The sequence below is a fragment of the Ziziphus jujuba genome, chromosome 7 (assembly GCF_031755915.1).
Source record: "Ziziphus jujuba cultivar Dongzao chromosome 7, ASM3175591v1".
Lineage (NCBI taxonomy): Eukaryota > Viridiplantae > Streptophyta > Magnoliopsida > Rosales > Rhamnaceae > Ziziphus > Ziziphus jujuba.
The window spans coordinates 3876663-3900500 of record NC_083385.1 but is presented as its reverse complement, the minus strand read 5'-3'; the positions used below and the strand labels follow the sequence as shown (position 1 = coordinate 3900500).

Below are 23838 nucleotides of genomic sequence, written 5' to 3'. Positions count from 1 at the left end.
AATTTGAAACCCAACTAATGCGTTTGACATATGCACAAAATATACAATGTCATATATTATATATATTGAATAAATTATATATGTCATATATTATATATATTGAATAAATAATATAGTTTTAGTTTCTTATAATCATTTCTTGATGTACAAGCATGCATGAAAAGATGGTGGAAACCAATGTCCAGGGAAAATATAAATAAAAAGCTTTTGTTTGTCGTTGACTGAATTAGATAGTATTCATGCATGGAACATATTCCATATGCCACCAAACTCAAAACCATCAATATTTTCTTGGTTTTTTGCACAACCAGACTGCAAAACCTGTTCATGCATCTTGACCAGAAAATCAATGTATGAATGGATTCTCATCTGAAAAGAAAATGGAAAGAATGAAAGCCCTTAAGCCATGGCTGTCTCCGAGAGCTAGCACCACTAAAGTTTTATAACTAAAGCTATTCGATTCCAAGGCCTCTAAGAGCATTAATTTGCTATAAAAATCAAGTAAACTAGGGTTGAAAAGCATGCATCCGACATGTCACCTACTTGTCCCTTATGAGAATTTGCTCCCAACAACACCACCCCACCCCCACCACAAGCCTTTTGTCCCTTGACAAATAAAATTGATATATAATTAATATACAAGTCCATCATGACCTCCTTAAATATTATATCTATACCACTTTAGCTGTTTAATTTGTAGTAGCAACAATTAAAAGCAAACACTTGTTCGTATAAATTACTCATATTTCTTGTCCTATGGCACCCTATATTAATCACATATTAGCTGTTATGTCCTCGGCTCCCTGAACATTAGTGTGTACATGCATTAAAAGTTTTTGCAGCTAACTTAGGCAGAAAGACCTTAAAGTTTGATTAATTACCTTACTCCTATGCATCTACTACTAATTTCTTCTGCTACAACACCTATGTATCTATCTATATATATATATATATATATATAAATTTCTTACAGACATCGATTCTAAAGATGTGATTTTTGATTGAGAAATACAGGATAAAAGCAGGAAATTCATATTAAAATTTTGATGGAGAAGAGGATAGAAAAAATAAGACATGTTAATAAATTCAGGTATTGTAGCTAAAAGACGAGGTACTAAGATAACAATATAAAAAGCAAAGGTGCTTTAATTTGCAGACTACCAAGAACCGACACAGAGATCTAAGACTGATCACGCTGCTCTGCATTCATTTGCATTGAGAATCAGAGCCTACCCTCATTAAAATATTAGTTTTTATTAATATATTTGGCTTCTCGTGCCTTATTTGTTTACATTGTATTTTGATATACATTTAAATCTAATACAAAAAATATTTTCCTAGTTTTTATCAAAGATTGGAAATTAGAGATGTGCATCTTATGACGGGAGCTATCAATGTGTACTTACTAACTAAACCGCACCATGGCCTTCTCTGCATATAGAAAATTTTTATAAAGAACCTATTTGTTCAAACTTCAAACAGATTTTCAAGCGAGCACATACTGAAACTCCAGGGTAGGCTTTGGCAATGCACGAATATCCGTAATTTAGTGGTCGTTCAACTTCAAATTCATCATCATCTTCGGAGTTTTATAACTTTTTTTTTTTTTTTTTTTTTTTTTTTTTGAGTTCATAACCGCTCGTATGTGAGACCCCGTAGAAAATTAAGTGCTATTTTGATGCTTGCTTTGATAGAAAGTGCTAATTTACTTGCTTGTTAATAGTGATGTTAGAAATAATGACAAAATGAAATGAAATAATGTTAATTATTGCAACTGAATTTACAAATTAATGAAATGAAATACACTATTTCCTTACTCCCGAGGGGGGGAAAAAAAAAAAAAAAAAAAAAGGAAAGAAAGATCTCCCGCCCTAACTATCTTCATCTCTCTACTTTTCTCTCTTCTATCTTCATTTCATTTATCCCACAAGCTATAAAATGCCTTTTTGTTTTCTATTTTATTTAACTTCTTTTATCCTTCTTTAGTTTTGGTAAAATAGTAAGTCTTTTATTCAGTAAGTGTTTTTTTTTAAGGTAAATTTTTTTTTATTTAAAAAAAAGTAGAATTTGTTTTCCTATTTATTTTAAGTTTATGATATAATGTATTCATTTATAAATTTTGTTTTAGCCTTTTAGTTTTTTTTAATAATTATTACAATAACAAATCTAATAAAAGTTTCTTAATAATATTAAACGAACAATTTTAATAAAGGTATATTTAAAACTACCAACACTAATAATACTAATTTGAACAATATCAAAATTTTATAAATTTCTTACTTAAAGCTGGTTGACTAGTTTTTTTCTTCTTTTTTTTTTAATTTTTTAATTTTCTTATAATAATAATAATAATAATAATATAGATTAAAATATAGCGATATTAATTTAGAACAAAATCAAAATTTTGTAAGTTTTTTACTTTAGCTGGTTCTAGTTTTCTTAACTTGTTCTTTCAATTTCTTATTCTAGTTTTTTTTTCTTCAAAAAAAAAGAAAAAAAAAAGAAATTGTTTTATGCTTCTTCCAAAAAAAGTACTTTTATACTTTTTCTTAATTGTGTTTTGATTTTTTTATTTATTATATTCCATGTTTTTAGGGAGTTTCTTTTTTGTTGAAGAATTAACTGTTTAGTATTTTCTCTTTTATTGATTATATATATATATATATATATATGTATTCATGTGATCTTTACTAATTTCTTATTTGTTTACTTTTTTTTCTGTTGTATAAAAGTTTTTTTTTTCCCCTTATTTTGTATATAGACTATGATCAGTAGTATAGTTCTAATAAAGTATATTAATATTTAGTTTATAGTTCTAATAAAGTATATTAATATTTAGTTTTTTAAAAAGAAACCAGGCATTTATATATATAGCATGTGGAATAAATAATTTACCTATGACAGTAACTTCACTTTGAAAGCAAACTACAGATAAAGCATAGAGTAATTACGAAGATATAAATAGAAAGAAAAAGTGCAAGAGAAAAAAAAAGCAGTAAGAGAAAGCTAAAAATAGAAACAGAGAAGAAAACCATAAAGGAAGTAGCGGGTGTTGTGAAAGAAAATAGAGAAATAAATGGAAATAAAAAGCATAAAGAAAAAGCAGTGAGAAAAAATAAAGAGATATAACCAAAAAAAAAAAAAAAAGAAAAGAAAAAGTGAAGAAAACCAAAATGGAGAAAGATAGGCAGGAGAGAAAAAGCAAAAGAGAAAGAGGAGAAGGAAATGCAGAAACAGAAACAAAGAGAAATTGAAGAAGGAAAAATAGAAAGGGAAAGAAAATAAATGAGAGAGACAGAAAGAAGAGAGAAACACCTTCCACAAAGACGCAAACTGGGGGGGAAGAGCACCTCGGTCAATGCCCAGGCATTTCTCTTTGCCCAAAAACACCCATAAAAAAAATCGTACTTATTTTATTAAAATTATTGTTTATATGGTTTACAATAATTACAATGATCTTATCTTCTACTGTTACTATCACCAAGCTTGTAGGAAAGGAAGCCAACACCAAGCTGTAAAAGGTAATTGAGTAAAAGAACATTGTCAGTCGTATGTTAATACAGAAAATTCATCAATTTAAAATGAGCATTTCGGGCTCAAAATGAAAAGAAAAAAAAAAAAGTGTAAATTGCAAACTGCTAAAATACCAATCCAACCCGGATATTTTGTTATGAGTGAGACTCATCTCTATTTATGAATTCAAAGTAGAGGAATTAAAATCCTAATATAACTCAACTGGAACTTATTTCTTTATCAATTATGAAAACCAGAGCAGGCAATTTATCTCTAAATCAAATGAACTATTATCCAAAACGAAAGTTATCGCATCACAAAACTTCTGCCAAAATGTAATTGTCATAATTATAGTAATCAACATCAGGCACTGAGAAATGGCATTCTTGGATGGAAATTAAAAGATGACAACAATTCAATATCCTAACACATCATCATCACAAAAAATTTATAAAAAAAAATAATCAGCACTTGGATATGATTGAAGGGGAAAAAAGAGCCAACCCCACTTAATTGGAAAATAATGAATGTAAGAAAACGAAAATGTAAAAATAATCTGATTGAAAAAGGGAAGAACAGTACATAGTTGGAGAATCAGAGGGGAGCAGCATCTTTCGCTGAAGAAGCCATGGAAGTGCTCTGTGAGAGCTTATGATTGCGATTCGCTTGCTTTTATCATCGTTTCCTGTACAAGACCTCATCGCACTACGCTGCTTTTTCCCTTCCATTAAAACAAAACAAAATTGGTTTGATTTTGAATTATCATTGTTTTGTTCTCCGACTCTGTACCATTATAAAATCAAAATTGATTTAGCAGCGAGAGAGAGAGAGAAATGGGCACGTAGAAGGGAAACTCCCTTGGCCACTTTATACAGGTATCAAACAATAGGTACACATGTCATTACTCAACTGGACATTAGTACCATGCAAGATGAAAAGCTCTCTGTGTTATTAATTCTAACCAAAGAGGAGAAATGAAATTAAACTTTCCTCGAGCACTCTGACTTTATAAAGGTGTCAAACAAATAAGTATACATGCCATTACTTTATCGGATATTAGTACCACGTAGGATGACAAGCTGTGTTCAATATCAATTTTCACCAGAGACTTCGTATCCAACCCAGATCTCATTACTCAATTGGGCAATAATACCAATGTAGGACATTAGTACTTCTCCATATATTAATTTTTACCAATGACTTTAAATCAATCCAGAGTTCCTTTTTTTTTTTTTTTTTTTAATTGGGGTGGCAATAGTACCAATCCAGATCTCATTACTACTAATTGCGACACATTTCAATGATTATTCTATATTAATTCTAACAACTTTTTTCCCTATTCCACCACCGCTGGTTCTGGCTTGATCTTCTGCTCCCGCTCCTCTGGTCTTTTCAGCTTGCTTTGTTGCTGGAAGCAGCCAACTCCCCCAGCTTGTCCCTCCCCTGTGTTCGCTGCTGCTAGAACCTGCATTTTCAGAGTAATGTTTTTCAATTAGATTACTAGTATAATCCCAGAGCTTTCCTAGAATACTAGCTTATCAACTGTAACAACTGCAATATGTCAAAAGCAACTCCTTTATACAGCAAAGTCTTAATCAAAATAAATTCTTCCCAGGTTTCTAAGTAGAAAAGAACTATACTTAAAAAGAGTTACAAAGAGAAAATTAGAATTGGGGAGGTGGAAATAGAACCATGACCATATCTACAATCAGACATTCTACCTGCAAAATCATGTGTACCGGATCCAGCTTTCCAGCCAGGTAATTGTCCTTCGACATTACAATTCCACGCATCTTCAAAACCAGCAAGCTCATCTGGTAAAAGAATATCATCGTAAATTTAATTGCTGCGTATAATTTTATATTCTGTAATCGCAATGGACAGCATGAACCAACCTTCATTTAGATTGTGTAAAGTTTGCAATGTATCCACCTTACCATCAGATTTAAGCTTCCTTGTGACAGAATGACCCTACAAAAGAAATGCAATCATATCAATCCCAAGAAAAGTTGCTTGGCTACTTTAAATTTTGTTTCCTTCCATGATACTTGCACGTTAGAGTTGAGATAGATCGAATAAACCACCAGAGAGGAAACAATAAACTTCATTGCTCTACTGAATCACTGTACAAAACGTACGATTCAGCGGCATCAGACATGAACATTGCAAGCCAAATGGTAGACTATTGATTTTATGTTATTCATTCAGGACAACACCAGTGTTAATTCACTCCATGGTTGCAACTAACACTACTTTCAAAGAGTAAATCAGAGGATCGACCATTCAAAAATTATCTGGGTCATCAAATCATAAAAAGGGTAATCCTAAACAACCATAGTTTGGAGAAAGTATTTAGGCATGCTTATGACTAGTGCATCAATGCCATCAAACAAACCAATAAAAGTTACCTTATCGTGAATTCCTCTTGAGATTTTATGTGTTGCTTGACATGTTGTTTTATCTGCTTCTTTGGTCTCCTCGACAATCATCTGATCAAAATCACAATGACAAGCTAGATTAATAAAGCCAGTACCAAGTGAATTGCCACAAAGTGAAGCTGTTACTCACCCCATCACCACCTCCCCTTCTAGTTCTTGTGGAGGTGTAATATGCTCCATCAACACCACCATAAGTGACTTTGCAAAAACTATAGCTACGATTCTGGTGCTGTTCCCCTTTGGCCTTGTTTGGTTCATTCTGAGAGGTCACATTCTTGCTTTTCCTCTCTGCTTCATCCACATCATAAATAGTAAGAGACTAGTAAACCAATTCAATATCTATATATATATAGAAACCTGGCGCATAAGGTGAACATATAACAATAAAATATACAAGTTCAATTACCATCTCCAACATCATCTGGATGCTCAACAGATGGTTCTTTGCTTGATCCGGAATACTTTCGACTATAAATTTTCTCATCCCCAGGGGCCTGGCCTCTATCTTCCTGTTCCAGTTCCTCTTCATCGGAATTCAGTTCCTCTATTACAATACCCTTTTCCGTACCCGTCTCCATAGTATGAGTGTGACTAGAAGCAGTACCAAATGGGCGAGAGAAGAAGGGATCGTTAAAGGGATCCCTCCCACCAAAAGGGCTAGAGAACATACTTCTGGAACCAAAGCCACCAAACCCATCGAAACTAGCTAGCGGCTCATCGGAATGAAAAAAATCGTCTTCCCTCTCTCTTTCCCTCTGCATATTGTCCGTGCTTGACACCTTTGAAAAATAATTTATAATAACAAACAAAAACAAAGAGAAACCCAATATGATGAAGTAATCCAAAGTTCATTTTCTAATAGAGTTTAAAAGCTACAGAATTAATTAAGCACACAGAAAATGCAAACCAAAAAATAAAAGAGAAGATCCTTTTTCTACAAAATAAGAAAACGAGTAAATGAGAATTCACCAAATGATTCATCATCTTGGTCATTTCGGTATTTGTTAAACGAGATAGATTTTCACAGATAATCATCGAATCAATAAAAAGTGATCAAGTTCTGTTTTAAAGCTGTTTGAATGCCGAGAAAATAATAGATAATTAAAACCTTTGCCTAATTCCAAGGAAAGAGAGCGCTAACCTGCGAGGAAAAAAATATTCGCAAATCAGACTGAATATGAGAAGGAACCTGAATGCGCTACAAGCTTCTGTTTGGCGGGCACCTTATACAGCAATTGTCCTATGAATGGTTGAGATGTAGAAAGAGCCAGACCACGACACGTACCCAACTTCAATTTTCTTCGCCAAAGCTAGAATGTTCTATTTTTATTTTTATCTTTGTTATTTTTAAAAAGTCCAATGTCAGTTCCATTGCATCCAAAAGAGTTATAAAAACGAAAAGTAGAATGTTCAATCTTATTTCACTTATTTTCAGCAAATAAAAATAAATAAATAAAATCTTGTTTCACTCATTTTTAATTTTTCTTTTTCTTTTTTGAGTCATCATATTTTTCTTTATTGTTTTTCTGCCTACCAGGGTCGCGAGCCAATTCAATGAAAAATTGAAAGAAAATATACTTCTGGCCAAGAAAAAAAAAAAAATTGCATCCGCTAGCTGTGATTTTGTAATGAATGAAATTTGAAGTTAAAACTATCAGAAGGAAGTAAAATATAGGACTTTTGAGTTTTTACTATTATTATTACTCATCTCTTCTATATTATTTTCTTGCTAAGTTATTCAAATAACTTATTTGTCCCAAAGAGGATCCATTTGTGTATGTAGATTCTATGAAAAAAAAATATATATATTGAGCCCAAAAATCCTGATGAAATGGTACAAACTTTTACTGTAAGGATGAAATTCGGAACTATATATACCATAAGGAGAAGGGTAATTGCAAAGTAACTCAGTTGAAGTGATAGATGAAGAAAACTGGTTGTGATAGATTCTATATTGCCCATTCACATCAAGCACAAATCTACAGGAAAATCAGTATACCACCACATGATAAAAAGGTTGCATTTCCATCTTAGAGGGACCAAGTTCCCTACATATATATATATATATATATATATATATAAACATGAAAGTAACACCAACCTATCAATCCATCCCCACTGTCAATCCATCCCCGCTACTTTGCAACCTATCACATCTTCCTCTTGTTGCATGCTTGTACACTACCCCCCCCCCCCCCCCTCCTCTCTCTCTCTCTCTCTCTCTCTCTCTCTCCCCCCCTCTCTCCACCATTTGTTTACAAGAAGATGCCCGTGGGAATGAATGACGAGTGTAGTAAGCTGTTGGATCAGTAATGGCGGTAAAGGAACGTGTTATGGGGCCCCCAATCTATTGTTACAGGGAAAATTTGTATCTTTCAGACATGACGTACTGATGGTTCTCAGAACTCCTGCGAATCAAAATCAGGCTTTGATGGATATTCAAGACCCTGAAGCGCTGGCATCCTCCGCAAATCTTCTTCTGAATATGCGGGGATGAACCAATACAGCTTGTCTGTCCCAAACACCTGACAAATGCATATACAAAATTATAGTTTAATGGTTATGAATGCAATCAATCCCACCAGAAGCATGGCACAAGCAAACATAAAGAAACAGACCAGAGAAATATCCAAGCAATGAAAACTATTGAAGAAAATGAAAGTTGCGATGCTTCTAGTCTATTCACCTGCTCAAAGTTCTTCTTTCGACCCAGGTCATAGCGCCATTTTGGGGTTGTTTTCTTCTCATAAGCCTGATCACATAATAAGATAAGCACCCAATTCAAAATGCAACATACTCACTCACAAGCAAGGGCATTGTATGGTCATAAAGCAGGATGCATGACATATGCCAAAATATATGAATATTGGTTAACTTTTTATTAAGTAATACAGGCCCACTTGTATTGGTGACTTGGGGAGAGATTTGGGTTAGTTTCTCTTAGTTTTATAAGTTTAGGATTAAGATTTGGCTGGCCTTGAGATGGCTTATTAGTTCAAAAAACAGACACATTAAGGTAAGCAAGAAATATTACCTCAATAGTTGTGGTATTTGCTGCTACCAATGATATATGCATGATCAAGAACCCCATAACACTCAATGCAAATGCGAGATTCAAAACTGCAGATAAAAGCACAAGGGTTAAACAAAATACAGATGCAACCAGAAGTTGGAAAAATAGCTAATCGGATATTACCAAAGGCAAGAAATGTAGTGGCAAGGGTCCCAGGAGTTCCAGGTATTTCTCCATCACTGAAAAACGCTATAAAATGTGGAAGTAATGACAAAGTCACTAGACTTGTCTCAAGAAATGTGTAGAACTGCATTGAGATTTAGTGAAAGAAGAAAATTAGTCTTTAAGGTTTTAAGCTTATGATATGAGGAGATAACAAAAACTTAACACCCAAAAGAAAATACAAACTCCCAACACAAACATAAATGTTGAAGAGCATAGCAAGGTAATTTCCCCTCCTAGTAGAAATAAAATTATTAATTTGTGGAAATTAACAAAGATCCCAGTTTTGAGAACACGAGCCCCTTTAAAACTGGAAAAACTATATTCTCCTCTATCAACCATACACATGGGCAACCACTTTCAAGATTATTGCGTGAGATGGATATATGGAGCATAAACATTTGCCACCTAGGAATTTAAAACTTGTAATTTGTTGAACAAGATAACATCTCAGGCCTCCTCATACTCTATATTCTTCTTTTGACATTCAAAAATATTCTGTGACATAAACACAAAATAAAAGTTTTCGAGGAAAAACTAGGTTACAATACATCCTCCACTATTATATGAATAAACCATTCCCAAGGGAAAATAATTCCCTAGAAACATAGTTAGCGTCAGTCCATGTTTCTAACAAAGATAAGTTTGTTCTGCAGTTAACCAAAGGAAAGAAAGGCCCACTAACATTTGCTCGAAGGTCTTATAATGAACCTAGGATTCCCCCTTGCATGCCCACGATTAGGTGTAAGTTTCTTTTGGCAAATATCCTCTTTGCAACCTTAAGATTTATCATATCCAATGCTTAATCCAACAAAACAATTCATTATCTTTTTAACATTCTTAGAAAGTAGAAAGCTATTTGCATTTCAGTAAAATAGTCCTTGTAATCAAACCAAATCAAGATATTTTTATGCTACTAAGTCCAGTAATTTATAGCAAGCAATACATAAAATGACCACATAAAATCAGGCAAATCAATACACAAACAGAGGTTAAGCATTCAAGAAAGACTTGAAGAACAGAATATCTGGGGATTGGAGCATTAGGCAAACCAGAAGAAATAAATTGTCAATATATTTATATCTTTCAACTTAAACAGCAAAAACTATCTTACCAAGAAAAGAAGGAAGTACTTGTAATTTAATGCACCTACACAGTTAACAACCCATACACAATGGTGGTCCATTTTCAGCACACAGCGACCACCTGAAACAGAATATCATTCCACCTTTATTCTCTCGTTAGAAAAACAAACATCTACAATTAAAAGAAAACAAGATAAAACTTCAAAATTATGACTCACAAACAGAGCAATGATGGCAACGAGGGGGTTTCAGCTGGTTGCATTTCCGACAATACCGGATTCTTTGATTAGATTGGTCAGGCTGCAAACCACTGAACTCCGATCCATTCAATGGGTCGGCTTCCCCTCTCTCTTCATCAATAGCAGGCCTCCAGTTAGGTGGTACACTACCCGGATCGGTTAACACAACAGAAAAGTAGCTCCATAATAGCATTACCAACTGCAACAACCATAGCAAATGGTTCCAATATTTAGCATTAGTTTGTCCTATGCAGAAAACATTAAAATCTACCAAAATCCAAGAATCCCTCTTCCTTCTATGAATCTCAACTCACAGACGCCCAAAATTTCCTTTCGATTTAAGAAATATTTCCTAGAAAAAAGAAGTCCTCAACAATTGACCAAAAGTGGCACTGCAGAAGAACCTAAGAATGTAACTTCAATCCAAATATTCTCAAAATAGATCTTAAAATTGAAGAAGAAATGTTTAGAAACAGACATTTTTGTAAAGTATTATAGGCAGAAATTGCAATTTACAACCTAAACAGCAGGTGAGATGAAGCAAATATTCTAAAGACCAAAGAACCCTAACCCCATTAAACTGAAAATCAAAAACAAAAAAGAAAACAAATAGCTATGAGGAAACTTACCAAGCAATGAAACAAGATCAAGACGGCAAGAGCAATGACGGAATCAAGGCCACCATCGTATAAAGCCGGGCCATAATTGGTCAAAACGACGGCGTAGTAGGTGACGCCGACGACCCCAAGAACCAGTAAGATCATGATCGAGCCCAGACCCCGCAAAGCTGTGCAAAACTTGAAGACGTTCCAAGCCATTGCAGCTCCAGATCTATGCATACTCAAAGGAAAACCAAAATCACTGTTTGACGAGCTTTTCGTTTTCCTGGATCTCTCGAACCAGACACTGATTTGATGAATCAGCTGGTATAATTGAGGAGGCCTAAGCTCACAAAGCAATATTAAAACATCAAAATTTCTTTGGAAAATATAATATATATATATATATATATTTTTTAAAAAAAAAACCCAAAAAATAAAAAAGGTTGCTTGCTTTCTGGGTTTGCTCTGAATTCCAGGGAAGAGATTTTTGTGAATCTAGGGTTTATGGGATTGGGCATTCTAAAATGGGGTGTATCGTTGAATCCATGCTGTTACAGATGGAAGAAGACGTGGTCTGAGAAAATATTTTTCCACAGAAATATTTTGACATGTAATTAATTAAAATTATAATAAAATTAAAAAGACTTTTGTGTTTTTTTTTTTTTTTTTTTTTTTTTGGGATTAATTTTAAAGGGATTTGGGCTAACTAAGCTTCAACTTGCTGGCTTTCTTAACAACTAGTGTTATTTTAAGCAAAGTCCCGTTTGGTTGTCTCAATAAATCCAAAAGGCAGCGGTAATAACCTCTATAAATTCACGTTGACTTTTTACATTGAAAGAAAATTGAATTGGACAAAATTCAATTTCCCACTTTTATTGTTATTGTTTTATTTGGAATATTCAATTTCCCTTTCTTTCTTTTTCAGAAATTACAATATATTCAATTTTCCCTGTTTTGTATATAAGTATAGGGGGTTGATTAATATCAAAATATTCAAATTTCTCTCTTTGAATATAAAGTATGGGTTTTGATTAATATCGAAATTATCAAATTTCATACTCACTTTTTACATGGTTAAAATATGGTAGATTCTAGACTTAATCCAATTTATGTTAGTTTACTCACTATTTATTTGACTAATATTATGCACGAACAAATTGACTTGACTTTCCACATGTTATTATCCTTGGTAGATGGATAATTTCCATGTATTTTTAGGTGTTTGACACGTATACAAAAAAATAAAATATAAAAAATGCACACTTTCGGCCTTTTTTTCATATTTGCTAGTGCCAACTGCCAAACATCTTTTAACAAGATTCCCTTTTTAACAAACTGAAAGTATATACATGTCTCAAACGGGTTATATAAACCCGGTTGGAAATATTAGAACATAATCTTTTTATTTGTATGGTTTTTATCTCTTTGTTTTGTTTCTTGGGTCTTGCCGCCTTATATATATATATATATATATATATATGCATATGTATATTCAAGATTCAATAGATTGGACAATTTTTTTATTCTTCTTTCATTTTTCATATGTTTCGTTTGTTAGTTGGGTTGGGAAGGACACAACAAATCCACAAGCTCCAGGAGAACCGGATGGATCGAGGAGTGTAGTGAGGGCCTGACAGAAGTTGAGCCTCTTCTTAGGTCTACAATTGGGCCACCTTGCCCAGTTGGTATGGATAAATATTTGGAGATGTCAGAAGTTGAAGTACTAGTTCTTGTCCATCTGTGGATTGTTTTTATCTGCTTTGAAAAGTTCACCAAAAGCCTAGTTCGAAATAAACAAAACACTAGGACGTGACATTTTTTATGGTTTATGCAGTTTGATACCATTTTAAATCACTAACAGCTTGATTTAGCTAATTAAACTGTCCTTTCGAACATAAACATAAATTTAAAACTTTTCTGACTGATTATTGAGGGAAACAGACAGTTAGACTCAAATAAATAAGATTTTTATTACGATGATTATATGATTTTTATTTAAAATTATATTTATTAATTATCAATTTTGACAGAGTTTATTTTTTTAAAATTATGTTTTAGTATATCATTGAATTTATATTTAATTATTTTTTAAATTTTAATATTTTATATTCAATAATCATTAAAAATAGATTTTAATTTAATAAAATAAAATAGAATTTATATTGGCTTTTATAAATAACTAAATTGTATGTTATTGGTTATGCAAGTAATTATGCACGATATGGCTATGTTAGGAAGACGGGTTTTGTACATACAGATGATGTGGCTAGTGCACATATTTTCCTTCTTGCGAATCCTAGTGTACATGGGAGGTATATTTGTTCATCTGACGAAATATCGGGGGCTCAAATGTATCAATTTATTTCGGTAAAGTACCCAAATCTTCAAATGCCCTAAATAGAGTGAGTTTTGTTTACTTTCCATTTATTCCCTTTTGTCAAATATTTCCTTAAGCTCCTTCTTTCTTTCTTTTTTCTTTTTTCTTTTTACTTTTTTTTTAAAACAAAAAAAATTGCAAGCAAATTTTACATTCCTTTTCACCATTGTCTTACAGAACTTTGGAGGACGATAAAGAACATAAATTTCCAAGCCTCTCATCAAAGAAACTCTTGGATGCTGGATTCAAATATAAGCATGGTGTAGATGATATATTTGATGGGACAATTCAATCTTGCCAAGAAAAAGGGATTTCTTTAAATTTCCAAGGCCATGATTTTTCCTTTTTCTCCCCAAAAGCATGATTAGGAATTGGCCTAGATGATGTTTTTGATGGAGCAACTCAATGTTTCAAGAATGTATAAATGAATAGGCCGTGAAATATCGTGGCACATTTAAAATAAATCACTCTGGTCTTAATGAGCAAACGAAAGTGATCTATCAGTTTGGTCTTTCTTTCTCTTCGGTTATTGACAACTAAAATAAATTACAGTCGCTTTATTTAGTATTATCAATTTGGAGTTCATGGGAAAAAGTATTGTTTTGTGCCAGAAGAAAATTTATGGCTTTCAAAATAACATATCAAATTTAAAGGATAATTAATATCAAAGGGGCGAAACGTGGAGTACCCATACCCTTCAAAATTAAAGTTATCATACTTTCAACCAAATACTAATTTAATAGATTTTAATTATTTTTAGTTAAATCAATATAATTAAATCATATTCAAGTTTTTTTTGGTGAGAAAATCCAAATTAATTTTTTTATTATTATTTTGATATTCAAAATCCTGATCAAGTTGAATATGACATGTATTAACTAATTAGTTGGTACTGCCACCTAGTTGATGCTGCCACCGCATCACTCGTATCAAATGCCAAATAGCATTTTTGATATAGGATTTGCCATGTATTTTCCATTTCCAATTTCCTCGGACATATAAAATGTTGGTATATTTGTTGTTCTGTATCAGACTGTTTGGATTAAACTAAATAGACACTGAGAACTCGTTCGGTGATTGGATTAATCTAAATTCGTGTAATTTGACCCTAACTTGGATATTTCTTCTGTAAAAAGAAAAATATACGCTGATTTTCAGATGACAAAGAACGGTTTTTTTTTTTCTTTTTTTTTTTTTAGTGAAATGAAACAGAGTCAGCATGAAAAGATGTCCCACCACTCATTCATATGTCATAACCAGCCACCATAAGTATACTAAATAATATTAATAAATGCATTAAATCAGAGGATTGCTTCATCAATGATAAGCGTTAGTGAAATTCATGCGAGCAGTAACCTGTTACTTTCTGGCACATACGCAAAGGTCCAACTGAACAAATGTCATGTTTCTTACAGTAATAAATTAAAAGGTCACGCTGAAGCCCACCATCACACAATCCCATGGCATTTACCGTAGCAATTGGGCTAGTCAAACCCCCGCACCCCTCTAGCCCGTTGGCCGTCCTAACAGTAATTTTAGATTCCATGTTGGACGACAGAGGTGGATTTTGATGGAGCTAGTTTGTCCGTTTTGCTTGACTTTTTACTATTGACATTTATTCCCTGAAACCACATGTATGTATTTAAATGCAAGAGCTCCTTGATCAACTCAGCCTCATGCAGTTAACTTTCTCGTTTAAGATATCGATATTTTTAATTTTAGATGGCAGAGGACAAAGGTTTGGTTTGTGTAACAGGTGGTACTGGATTCATCGCTTCATGGCTAATCATGAAGCTTCTTCAACAGGGTTACACTGTTAGAACTACCATCAGATCTCACCGAGGTAGTTATCATACTGTATTATATATATATATATATATATATATATATATATTGTAGATTTTAATCTCAATTAATCCCCTGTACAGATAATTTAGGATTCCTCACAAGCCTTGAAGGAGCAAAAGAGAGACTCCACTTCTTCCATGCAGATCTCAACGAACCAGACAGTTTCAGAGCAGCCATTGAAGGTTGCAGGGGGGTGTTCCACGTGGCTCACCCCGTTGGAAACACCAACGAGAAACCCGAGGAGGAACTGACAAAGATGACAGTGGGAGGAACACTTGGGATACTGAAACTATGTGTAGATTCGAAGACGGTGAAGCGGGTGGTATACACATCCAGTGCAGCCACCGTGGTATACAAAGGAGATGGTAGACAAGTGGTGGATGAGAATACATGGAGTGATATCGATTTATTTAGGTCTATGAAAACAGGTGCTGAAGCTTATATGGCTAGCAAGACCAAGACCGAAAAGGCTGCCTTGGAATTTGCACAAAAAAATGGATTGGATCTGTTCACTGTAATCCCAACGTTAGTCGTCGGTCCATTTCTTTGTCCTAATCTACCTGTCTCGGTTCGGATGGCCCTAGCCATGGTCCTTGGTATATAATATTACTGACTGAAATTTTTTTTTCTAAATTATTATTATTGGGATGAATTTGAAAGTGGATCAAATTATATATATACAGGTAGCGAGAATCATTATCGGTATCTTCAGGGGACGTCAATAGTGCACGTAGATGACGTGGCAAGTGCGCATATATTTCTTTTCGAAAATCCCAATGCAAAAGCAGGGAGATACATTTGTTCTTACCAGGAATTACCACTCTCTGAATTGTCTGCATTTCTTTCTTCGAATTACCCGGATATTAAAGTACCCACAGCAGAGTAAGTTCCATGGCTACATGGTTTCCTTGTTAGTTTGATTCCCAATTTATTTATTATTCTCGTTAATTTTCATATATAATTCTTTTATATTTGGCTTTTATCGATCGTCTCCTACAGTTCATTGAAGGATATTAAGGGTTTTAATAAATCTACCTGCTCGTCAAAGAAGCTTTTGGACTCTGGATTCAAGTTCAAGTATGGCCTTGAGAGTATGTTCGACGGAGCAATTCAATCATGCAAAGAAAAGGGTCATATTCCTTCTTGAAGTTTTTAATGAAGATCGTCTCTGTCGACGATCTCTCTCCTGTGATATCTGAAGTGTCTTTGTAAAATCTACTGCAACTTATATAATAAGAAAGCTTTTTTCGTGTTTTCATTCTATATAACCAAAAATGGAATCACTTCATTTATGACTTTGGTATTGGGATCTTATTTATCTGGCCATTAGCGACATATATGTTACACTTATATCGAATTCTAATTTAAATAACATCTCAAAAAGCAAAAGATTTTACGCCACACAATAGGTAATGTTAACTTGATGAATAATTAATCGGCTAGTGGACCAAAACGTACGCCACAACTTTGTATTCAATTTACCTTATCATCATATGAACTCATCTACATTAATATTTACAGTATGAACCAAAAAAAAAAAAAAAAAAAAAAGGGAAAAGAAAAATTCCTGCGTACATTTGTATTTTATATTAATGCAAGCACATAAAATAACATATTATAAAAATTAGCTTAATTGATATATCATTCATATCCATATTTGTTAGAACCCGTCCAAGATTCTTTACCGGAATCCCAGACAAATTCTAATCCCAGAAAAATCCTACCAGACCCTCTAATGGAAAATCTCGCATAACCTCTCCTAAGGGTTGGACTTAACACAATTTTCCTGCACTAAAAATACATTTCTATATACACCATCTTATTCCTCCCACCTTACTACAAAATATTACCACAAATTTCAGCACTTCAAATAAATAACAGGGAACCAGTACACAATTAAATAGATAATCGTTCAAATAGTATACAGAGCATTATCAACTACAATTGAATATAAAATTTAATACAATATAAGATAAAAAGAAATAATACAAGATAGAAATGAAAGGAAAAGCCTTTTGGACTTTCGACAACAAACCAAGACGTCGAGCTCGCTCCTGGATGATGAACGTCGACTAACCTGTGCCTAAGGAAACGGAATTTAAAGATATGAAATGCTAATCATCTCAGTGAGTAACCCAATCTACTATACAATAATAATAATAATAAAAGCATAAATAACTTAGTTAATTGATTAATAAGAAATAAGTAAGTAAATAATAGGTAGTAAAAAAAATAATATTTTTCCTCAAAACCCTCACAATTCACTCAGTTAGAAAAGTTTCCTTTTTAAAACATTTTCGCAAAACCCAGTATTTTATACCCCAAAAATCTAGAAAATATTTAATTAATAATTTGTAAATAAAATACAATAAATTAATAATCCAAAAATTTTAGTGAGAAACAATTATAAAAAATAAGACTAATGACAAATATTAAATTGGGAATAAAGTATTGTAAACAATTAATACGAAAACACAATAAAATTTAAATTAACAAAAATGATCCAAGAAATATTTAAATAAATATTTCAAAACCAAATAATTAACAAAAGAACTCAATTTAGAATGCCAAAACAATTTAATTTATAAAACACTATTAAAAACATTTTAATTTAAATAAAATTCTAAAATATTGTATAACTAAAATCATGTCGTGAAAACCATATGATACACCCACTATATACCAGTAGCGCCAACGGTACCCAGCGTCCCAAGCACCGCCAGACAGGAGGTTAAAGAGAGAAACCGGCATATAGTCGTGTGGCGTCCCACCGCACTGCTGCAAACAGGCGTCCCGGCCATGGAGGGGCGGCCTACCCTCGTTCTATGGCAACCACAGGACAACCCCATAAATCACCTGTGCACTACTCACACCCACCTCTGCACTAACCACATCTACCTGCTCGCTAATCGTATACATGTATACAGAACACCAGTACGTGTAAGGTGCATCTAAAAATCATAAGATTCATACATTTTCAAAATCACAAATTCCATCCAATTAAACCTGTATATTTTCCACAATTCTTTTATAAATCATCGTTATAAATCCATCGCATAAATTCCATCAATTTCAAATCCATCAATGAAATTAACAATAATTTAAAATAAATATTCCTTCAATTCCTCAAAATTCAAAATATAATTAAATTCCACAATTCATCAATATATAAATACATTTTTATAAAACATAAATAAGTTCACAATTAAATTCAACAACAATTCAAATTCACAATTTCTTTAAAATTGAATTTCATAAAAATAAAATATCCATAATTTGTCAAAATCTAATTATGCTTTAATACACATATACATTTCAATTTATTCAAAATGTGCCATCAAAATTTCAAATATAATTTTGCTAAACAATTAACACATGAAATATCACATTTTCAAATAATCAATTATCACAAAATACATATAATTAAACACCCAAAATTAGGTTTGAAGATGGATCACTCACCTCGAGCATACAATCCAACCAAGATCCTCCATAGGATCAATTCTATGACTCACACGTGCTCCTAGAATAACAATATTACACATGATCAAATAAATTAATATTTTATTCGGATAAATAATACCCGATATCTGGGAGTTTAACATAAAAGATATCCAAAATTCACAAATGAGGTGTCTATGGAAAGCTAATGAAACGAGTATCACATTACCGACCTCCGTTGGACTTAACTCGACCGGAGGTGGCTGGAAAGTGGACGAAAGGTTTTGGCCGAATTTCAACTTGTCGTGTCTCCCAAAGAGTAAGAAATTGAGCTGAATGAACCTCAAAATCGAGCTCAGGAGGTCCAAAATAGGGGGAATAGGGTATGAAATCTAACTGGGTTGGCTGGAAAACAACGAAATCGCCAGAAAATCAAAATGGGCCGCTATCGGCTTCAGCCGCCGATCTGGGCACATCGTCGGTCGGCCGACTGCCAAACTTGGTAGCTGAGCTCTCCAACGACTGGGCTTCACTGGTGGCCGGCGCGTGTCACCATCCGGTGGCCAGAAATTGTGCAAACCGAGAGAAAGATATTGACGCGAGAGAGAGAGAGAGAGAGAAGGGGAGGTGATGATGAATAGTACCCATTCCCCCCTCTTTTTCACGTGCCCGAAAGAAAAGAAAAAAGAAAGAAAAATGAAGGAAAAAGAAAAAGAAAAAAGAAAGGGAAAAGAAATTAATAAAATAATGTAAAATAAAATAATGATGTATTAGAAAATTTTGCAGATCCATAACTTTTAAACCACATATCCGTTTCGGGCGTGCCACTAGTCTATGAACTCGGATTGATGCATACTTTGCAACAATACCCTGGTCAAAGAGAAATTCCATCCGGATCAAAAACTCAAATTTTTAACCCCTATCGGTCAATGACGGTCAAATCCGGTTAACCTTGGTCAACATGAAGAAAATTCCAATGTTATTCGGGACAGAGTGTTACAATATTTGTGTTTAAAATATTACCATCAAATTCCTATGTGACAACCAATGAAGCAAAAATCGATAACACAGTGGAAATATCGATGACAATGTCGTGTGTCGGTCACCGATGACCGATAGAGGGAAAAGAAATTTCTGTGAGGGATGCTGGAAAAATATCACTGGAGCCGATAAATGTAGACAGAATCGTCGAAAATTGGTGGGAGTGTCAGATTTTTGGTGGACAATGGTGGAAACACAGAAAAAAAATCGGTTGTCAGTGGAAATCTTGGATGGAAATATCGGCCGGCCTCTGTCTCATTTGGTTTTAATTTTGTTCCTTAAAGCAACGAAATCGTAAATAATATTATATGGATAATAATATAAATATATATATAAATATATATATATATATATATATATATATATTTATATATACCTGCTCCAACCAAAAGCTAACGTAATTAATACTTCTGGTAGGTAATAGAAGACAAAATTTTGTAAATGAATATTTCTTTGTTTTTTGGTTTGGAAGGATGGGTTCTTTTTAGGATATTTTCCATGAATGATAAGTTTCCCATGTCAAGAAGCAGAAGACCTGCGATCTGCCAGAGCCTAGAGAGAAGAGAAAGAGAGAAGGAAAAGGGAAAGAGAGAAGAGGAAGACCAGGCCGGAAGGGAAAGACTGAAAGAGATCGGGTAGGAAGGGAAAGAAGAAAAGGAAGGATCTGGAAGAAATTTTTTTTATTGATTTTTTAATGTTTAAGAAATATATATATATTTTTTTTGTTTAATAATTAAATTGTTTATTATTTGATGATAATTGTAAATGAAAGTGCAAAAAGTGAATAAAAGTACAGAAATTGTTTGTTATTTCGATTTCTTTCAATTCGATATTTATGGATTTTTAAAGTGTTAATCGAGTAGAGCATTAAAAAGAAAAAAAAATTGAAATGAAATGAGAATAGAAAAGTAATAGTAATGTATTATGATTTATATTTGAGAATTTCTTATATTTTAGTATTATCTGTTAAATTATTTTATATTTTGGTGCTAATTAATATTATATTTTATTTACTTATAAGAATTTATAATATTTATGGATATTATATTATTATTGTATTCTAATTATTATATTTTTATATTATTTTAATATATTAATTATCTTATATGTTAAAATTTGTATTATAAATTAAAAATTTACAGTTTCCGTAATTTTATCGATATCGACATTTTTATTGATATTTTCGTAAAATCATACCCTCGACAATTTCATCGATATCGATATTTTCATAATTGGTAACAACTCAATGATAAAAACCACTATTTAATGCTCATTTGTCTCTCTTTCTCTCTCTATCTCTCTTTTTTTTTTTTTTCTTTTTCTTAGTGTATATATTTTGTTGACTTATATGACAAAATACTGAATTAATTTTTGTGAGTTATACATGTCTCGTATATAAATTATCGATCAGTGTTTGACTCACGTAAAGAAAATCACAAAGTATTATAAATCTAATTGCGCCCATTCCTGCATGGCTGCATCACGTACGGGAAAAACTAAATGACATGGCATAAGTATATAGTTTTATTGTAAAATGGATGGAAGGTCTAATTAATAATGAGTCACTAAATTAGGAGTGTGATCCTTAACTAGCGTTAGTTTGCTGCAACATAACGAACAGATAAGAAAACACAGATTGAACATAAGACAACCAAAAACAAAAAAATAGTGTATAATAGTAGCAAGTGGACGTGTAGCATCATCAATTGGTCATACAACTGTATGCGTCTGAGCGAGATTAGAGAGAGTTAATATTATCAAATATGAAATTGTATTAGAGATCGTTTAACTTTGTAGAAAATCATCAAAATAATTAAATTCCATTACTATACAATATAGTTAACATGAAATTTACTAGGCATAACCCAGAAGATGAGTTGAGATGTCAGATAATTTATCCAAAAAAAGTGCATCATTGCTGCTGTAAGGGACATCCAAAAGAAGCATAGCTTTAAGCAGAGGAAACTTTAACGTATATACACAGCTGAGTCTTCTAAGAGGTGGCTGGATAGAGACATATCGTGGTCCATTTAAATATTAAAGAAAATATACGGTAGTGGCAGTGTCATGTGTCATGCCCAAAAAGGAAACACAAAGAATGTGCATAGCCAGGCAGCTATAATGACATACTAAAATATTGACCCCTAAAAGCTGCATCTATTTTCAATCACCAGGCAATTGCAAGCTATAGAGATCAGAGGGAGATCGATATGCATGGAAGAAGAAGAAGGTAGAGGCCGTACTGTTTGTGTAACTGGTGGAACTGGGTACATAGCATCATGGCTGATAATGAGACTTCTCCATCATGGCTATTCTGTACGAGCTACTGTTAGGTCCCCCCATCCAGGTTATTAATTAGTCAAATAATTAGTTTCTCTTCGGCGCCTAATTTAATGCATGTTGCTAATTAAAAATGATCAGATGGGCATTTTTGTAAAATGGGTGTAGAATGCAAGAGAGACCTCAGCTATTTGACACACCTGCCAGGAGCTTCTCAAATATTCCAGGCAGATCTCAACCAACCACACAGTTTTAACGAGGCCATCCAAGGTTGCACGGCGGTGTTTCATCTCGCCCATCCAATGGATACTGATCAAGCCAAAGAACCCGAGGAAACCGTCACCAGACGAGCCGTGGAAGGAACTGTAGGCATTTTGAAAGCTTGCCTTGAGAACAAGAAGACCTTAAAACGAGTCGTTTACACTTCCAGTGGTGCTGCTACAATACTGTACAATGATAAGGGACTCAGCGTCAGTGATGAAAATACATGGAGTGAGCTTGATGTTTGCAGAAGTAGCAAGCTCGTAAGCCCTTCGTATTTGGTATCCAAGACTGTGGTTGAGAAAATGGCCTTAGAGTTTGCTGAAAACAATGGATTAGATCTTGTCACTCTTGTTCTCCCCCCTAGTTGCTGGACCCTTCATTTGTCCCAATATTCCTTCATCAGTTTACATTTCACTGGCCATGATACTTGGTACAATACACTTTTGTTATCTATGTTTTGGTTGGTTTATCTTACTTAATTGGTAAAGTTTCTATATCTATTTGTGAATGAATTTTCATTGGGTCAAAATGTATTAGGATTATAGATATAGCTACTCCCAAGTAATTACTTAGGCAAAGTTCATCACCTTACTATATTTATCCCATTTTCACAGGGGGAAAGGTTATTAATTAATTAATTGATTTATTTTTTTTCTTTAAAAACATATAATAGGTCCATAAATAATTTGTTGCTTCGGTTATTAGTTTTAGTCTTATATATGCAGGTAACCACGACCAATATGAGTGTCTTGTTAACTCATACATGGTGCACATAGATGACGTGGCTAATGCGCTCATCTTCCTTCTTGAATATCCTCATGCACAAGGAAGGTACATTTGTTCTTCGGCCGAAATTACAATTCGCGAAATGTTTGATTTTCTCATTGCAAGATACCCAGAATTTCAAATATCAATTCCAGGGTGATTTTTTTTTTCCCCCCCCTTAAATATATATTTCCAATAATATGAAAAAGAAAAAAATTAATTCTGCCAAAGGACATATAAAGATTAACTGAGTACTTCAAAAACTAACCACTAATTTGTTCTTCTAAGTTTTAGTTATTTAAAGGAGATGAAGGTTTATAAAAGATCTGGGCTCTCATCAACGAAGCTTCTGAAGACTCGGTTCAAGTTAAGTACGGTCTCGATGAAATGTTTGATGGTGCCATTCAATGCTGCAAAGACAAAGGTTTTCTTTGATTGGTTTCATCCATGTACAATATTGTTTTTCAGTGAGAGAAGTTCATTGAAAAGAAAAAAAGAATTAAAATAAATACAGTGTCTTACATTTTCGAAAAAATTACTTTCCAATGTCACATAATGTAAATTCAATAATCTATAATCATATAAAATATTATAAAATAATATATTAAAATATATAAATATTGTTATATTTCATATTTTATGATAAATGATTTATTATAGCATATTATCCATGCAATAATTGTATATAAAAGAAAAATCTTCTGTACATT

The 23838-nt window shown here is 33.1% G+C and overlaps 3 protein-coding genes and 1 pseudogene across 7 annotated transcripts; 2 read left to right on the top strand and 2 right to left on the bottom strand.

Annotated features, from left to right (window-relative positions):
• Positions 1 to 4445: 4445 nt before the first annotated feature.
• LOC107435682 (uncharacterized) lies at positions 4446 to 7271 on the bottom strand. Of its 5 annotated transcripts, none has more exons than XM_016047306.4 (7): positions 6921 to 7053; positions 6358 to 6730; positions 6082 to 6242; positions 5922 to 6002; positions 5409 to 5484; positions 5235 to 5327; positions 4446 to 4978 (listed from the first exon to the last, which is right to left on the bottom strand). In XM_016047306.4, exons 1-7 carry the CDS (start codon positions 6984 to 6986, stop codon positions 4818 to 4820), a joined length of 1011 nt encoding a protein of 336 aa, XP_015902792.2. In that variant the 5' UTR covers positions 6987 to 7053; the 3' UTR covers positions 4446 to 4817. The 5 variants fall into 5 exon arrangements, with proteins under 5 accessions (XP_015902792.2, XP_024923807.2, XP_048335159.1 ...); XM_025068039.3 differs by having other exon boundaries at positions 5451 to 5484; XM_048479202.2 differs by lacking the exon at positions 6921 to 7053 and adding an exon at positions 7141 to 7271 and having other exon boundaries at positions 4489 to 4978.
• Positions 7272 to 7875: 604 nt separating this feature from the next.
• Positions 7876 to 11785, bottom strand: LOC107435695 (probable protein S-acyltransferase 14). Its single transcript, XM_016047323.4, has 7 exons — positions 11140 to 11785; positions 10490 to 10709; positions 10301 to 10392; positions 9148 to 9271; positions 8986 to 9071; positions 8638 to 8703; positions 7876 to 8476 (listed from the first exon to the last, which is right to left on the bottom strand). Exons 1-7 carry the CDS (start codon positions 11347 to 11349, stop codon positions 8351 to 8353), a joined length of 924 nt encoding a protein of 307 aa, XP_015902809.1. The 5' UTR covers positions 11350 to 11785; the 3' UTR covers positions 7876 to 8350.
• Positions 11786 to 15198: 3413 nt separating this feature from the next.
• Positions 15199 to 16484, top strand: LOC107435678 (vestitone reductase). The gene is made up of 4 exons (XM_048478533.2): positions 15199 to 15332; positions 15418 to 15933; positions 16021 to 16219; positions 16337 to 16484. Exons 1-4 carry the CDS (start codon positions 15212 to 15214, stop codon positions 16482 to 16484), a joined length of 984 nt encoding a protein of 327 aa, XP_048334490.1. The 5' UTR covers positions 15199 to 15211.
• Positions 16485 to 21683: 5199 nt separating this feature from the next.
• On the top strand, positions 21684 to 23632 carry LOC107435677 (protein BRI1-5 ENHANCED 1-like; annotated as a pseudogene).
• The last annotated feature ends 206 nt before the right edge of the window (positions 23633 to 23838 follow it).

Bases quoted from the DNA above. Each gene is read 5' to 3' on its own strand.
- LOC107435678 (XM_048478533.2), top strand. From the start codon at position 15,212: ATGGCAGAGGACAAAGGTTTGGTTTGTGTAACAGGTGGTACTGGATTC. The intron at 15,934-16,020 runs GTATATAATATT...ATATATATACAG, and splicing joins GGCCCTAGCCATGGTCCTTG to GTAGCGAGAATCATTATCGG. The intron at 16,220-16,336 runs GTAAGTTCCATG...CGTCTCCTACAG, and splicing joins ATTAAAGTACCCACAGCAGA to TTCATTGAAGGATATTAAGG.
- LOC107435682 (XM_016047306.4), bottom strand. From the start codon at position 6,986: ATGATTATCTGTGAAAATCTATCTCGTTTAACAAATACCGAAATGACC. The intron at 6,243-6,357 runs GTAATTGAACTT...ATGTGGATGAAG, and splicing joins TCCAGATGATGTTGGAGATG to CAGAGAGGAAAAGCAAGAAT. The intron at 6,003-6,081 runs GTGAGTAACAGC...GATTTTGATCAG, and splicing joins GAAGGGGAGGTGGTGATGGG to ATGATTGTCGAGGAGACCAA.
- LOC107435695 (XM_016047323.4), bottom strand. From the start codon at position 11,349: ATGCATAGATCTGGAGCTGCAATGGCTTGGAACGTCTTCAAGTTTTGC. The intron at 9,272-10,300 runs GTAAGATAGTTT...ATCTCAATGCAG, and splicing joins AGTACTTCCTTCTTTTCTTG to TTCTACACATTTCTTGAGAC. The intron at 8,704-8,985 runs GTAATATTTCTT...TTATGTGATCAG, and splicing joins CAAATACCACAACTATTGAG to GCTTATGAGAAGAAAACAAC.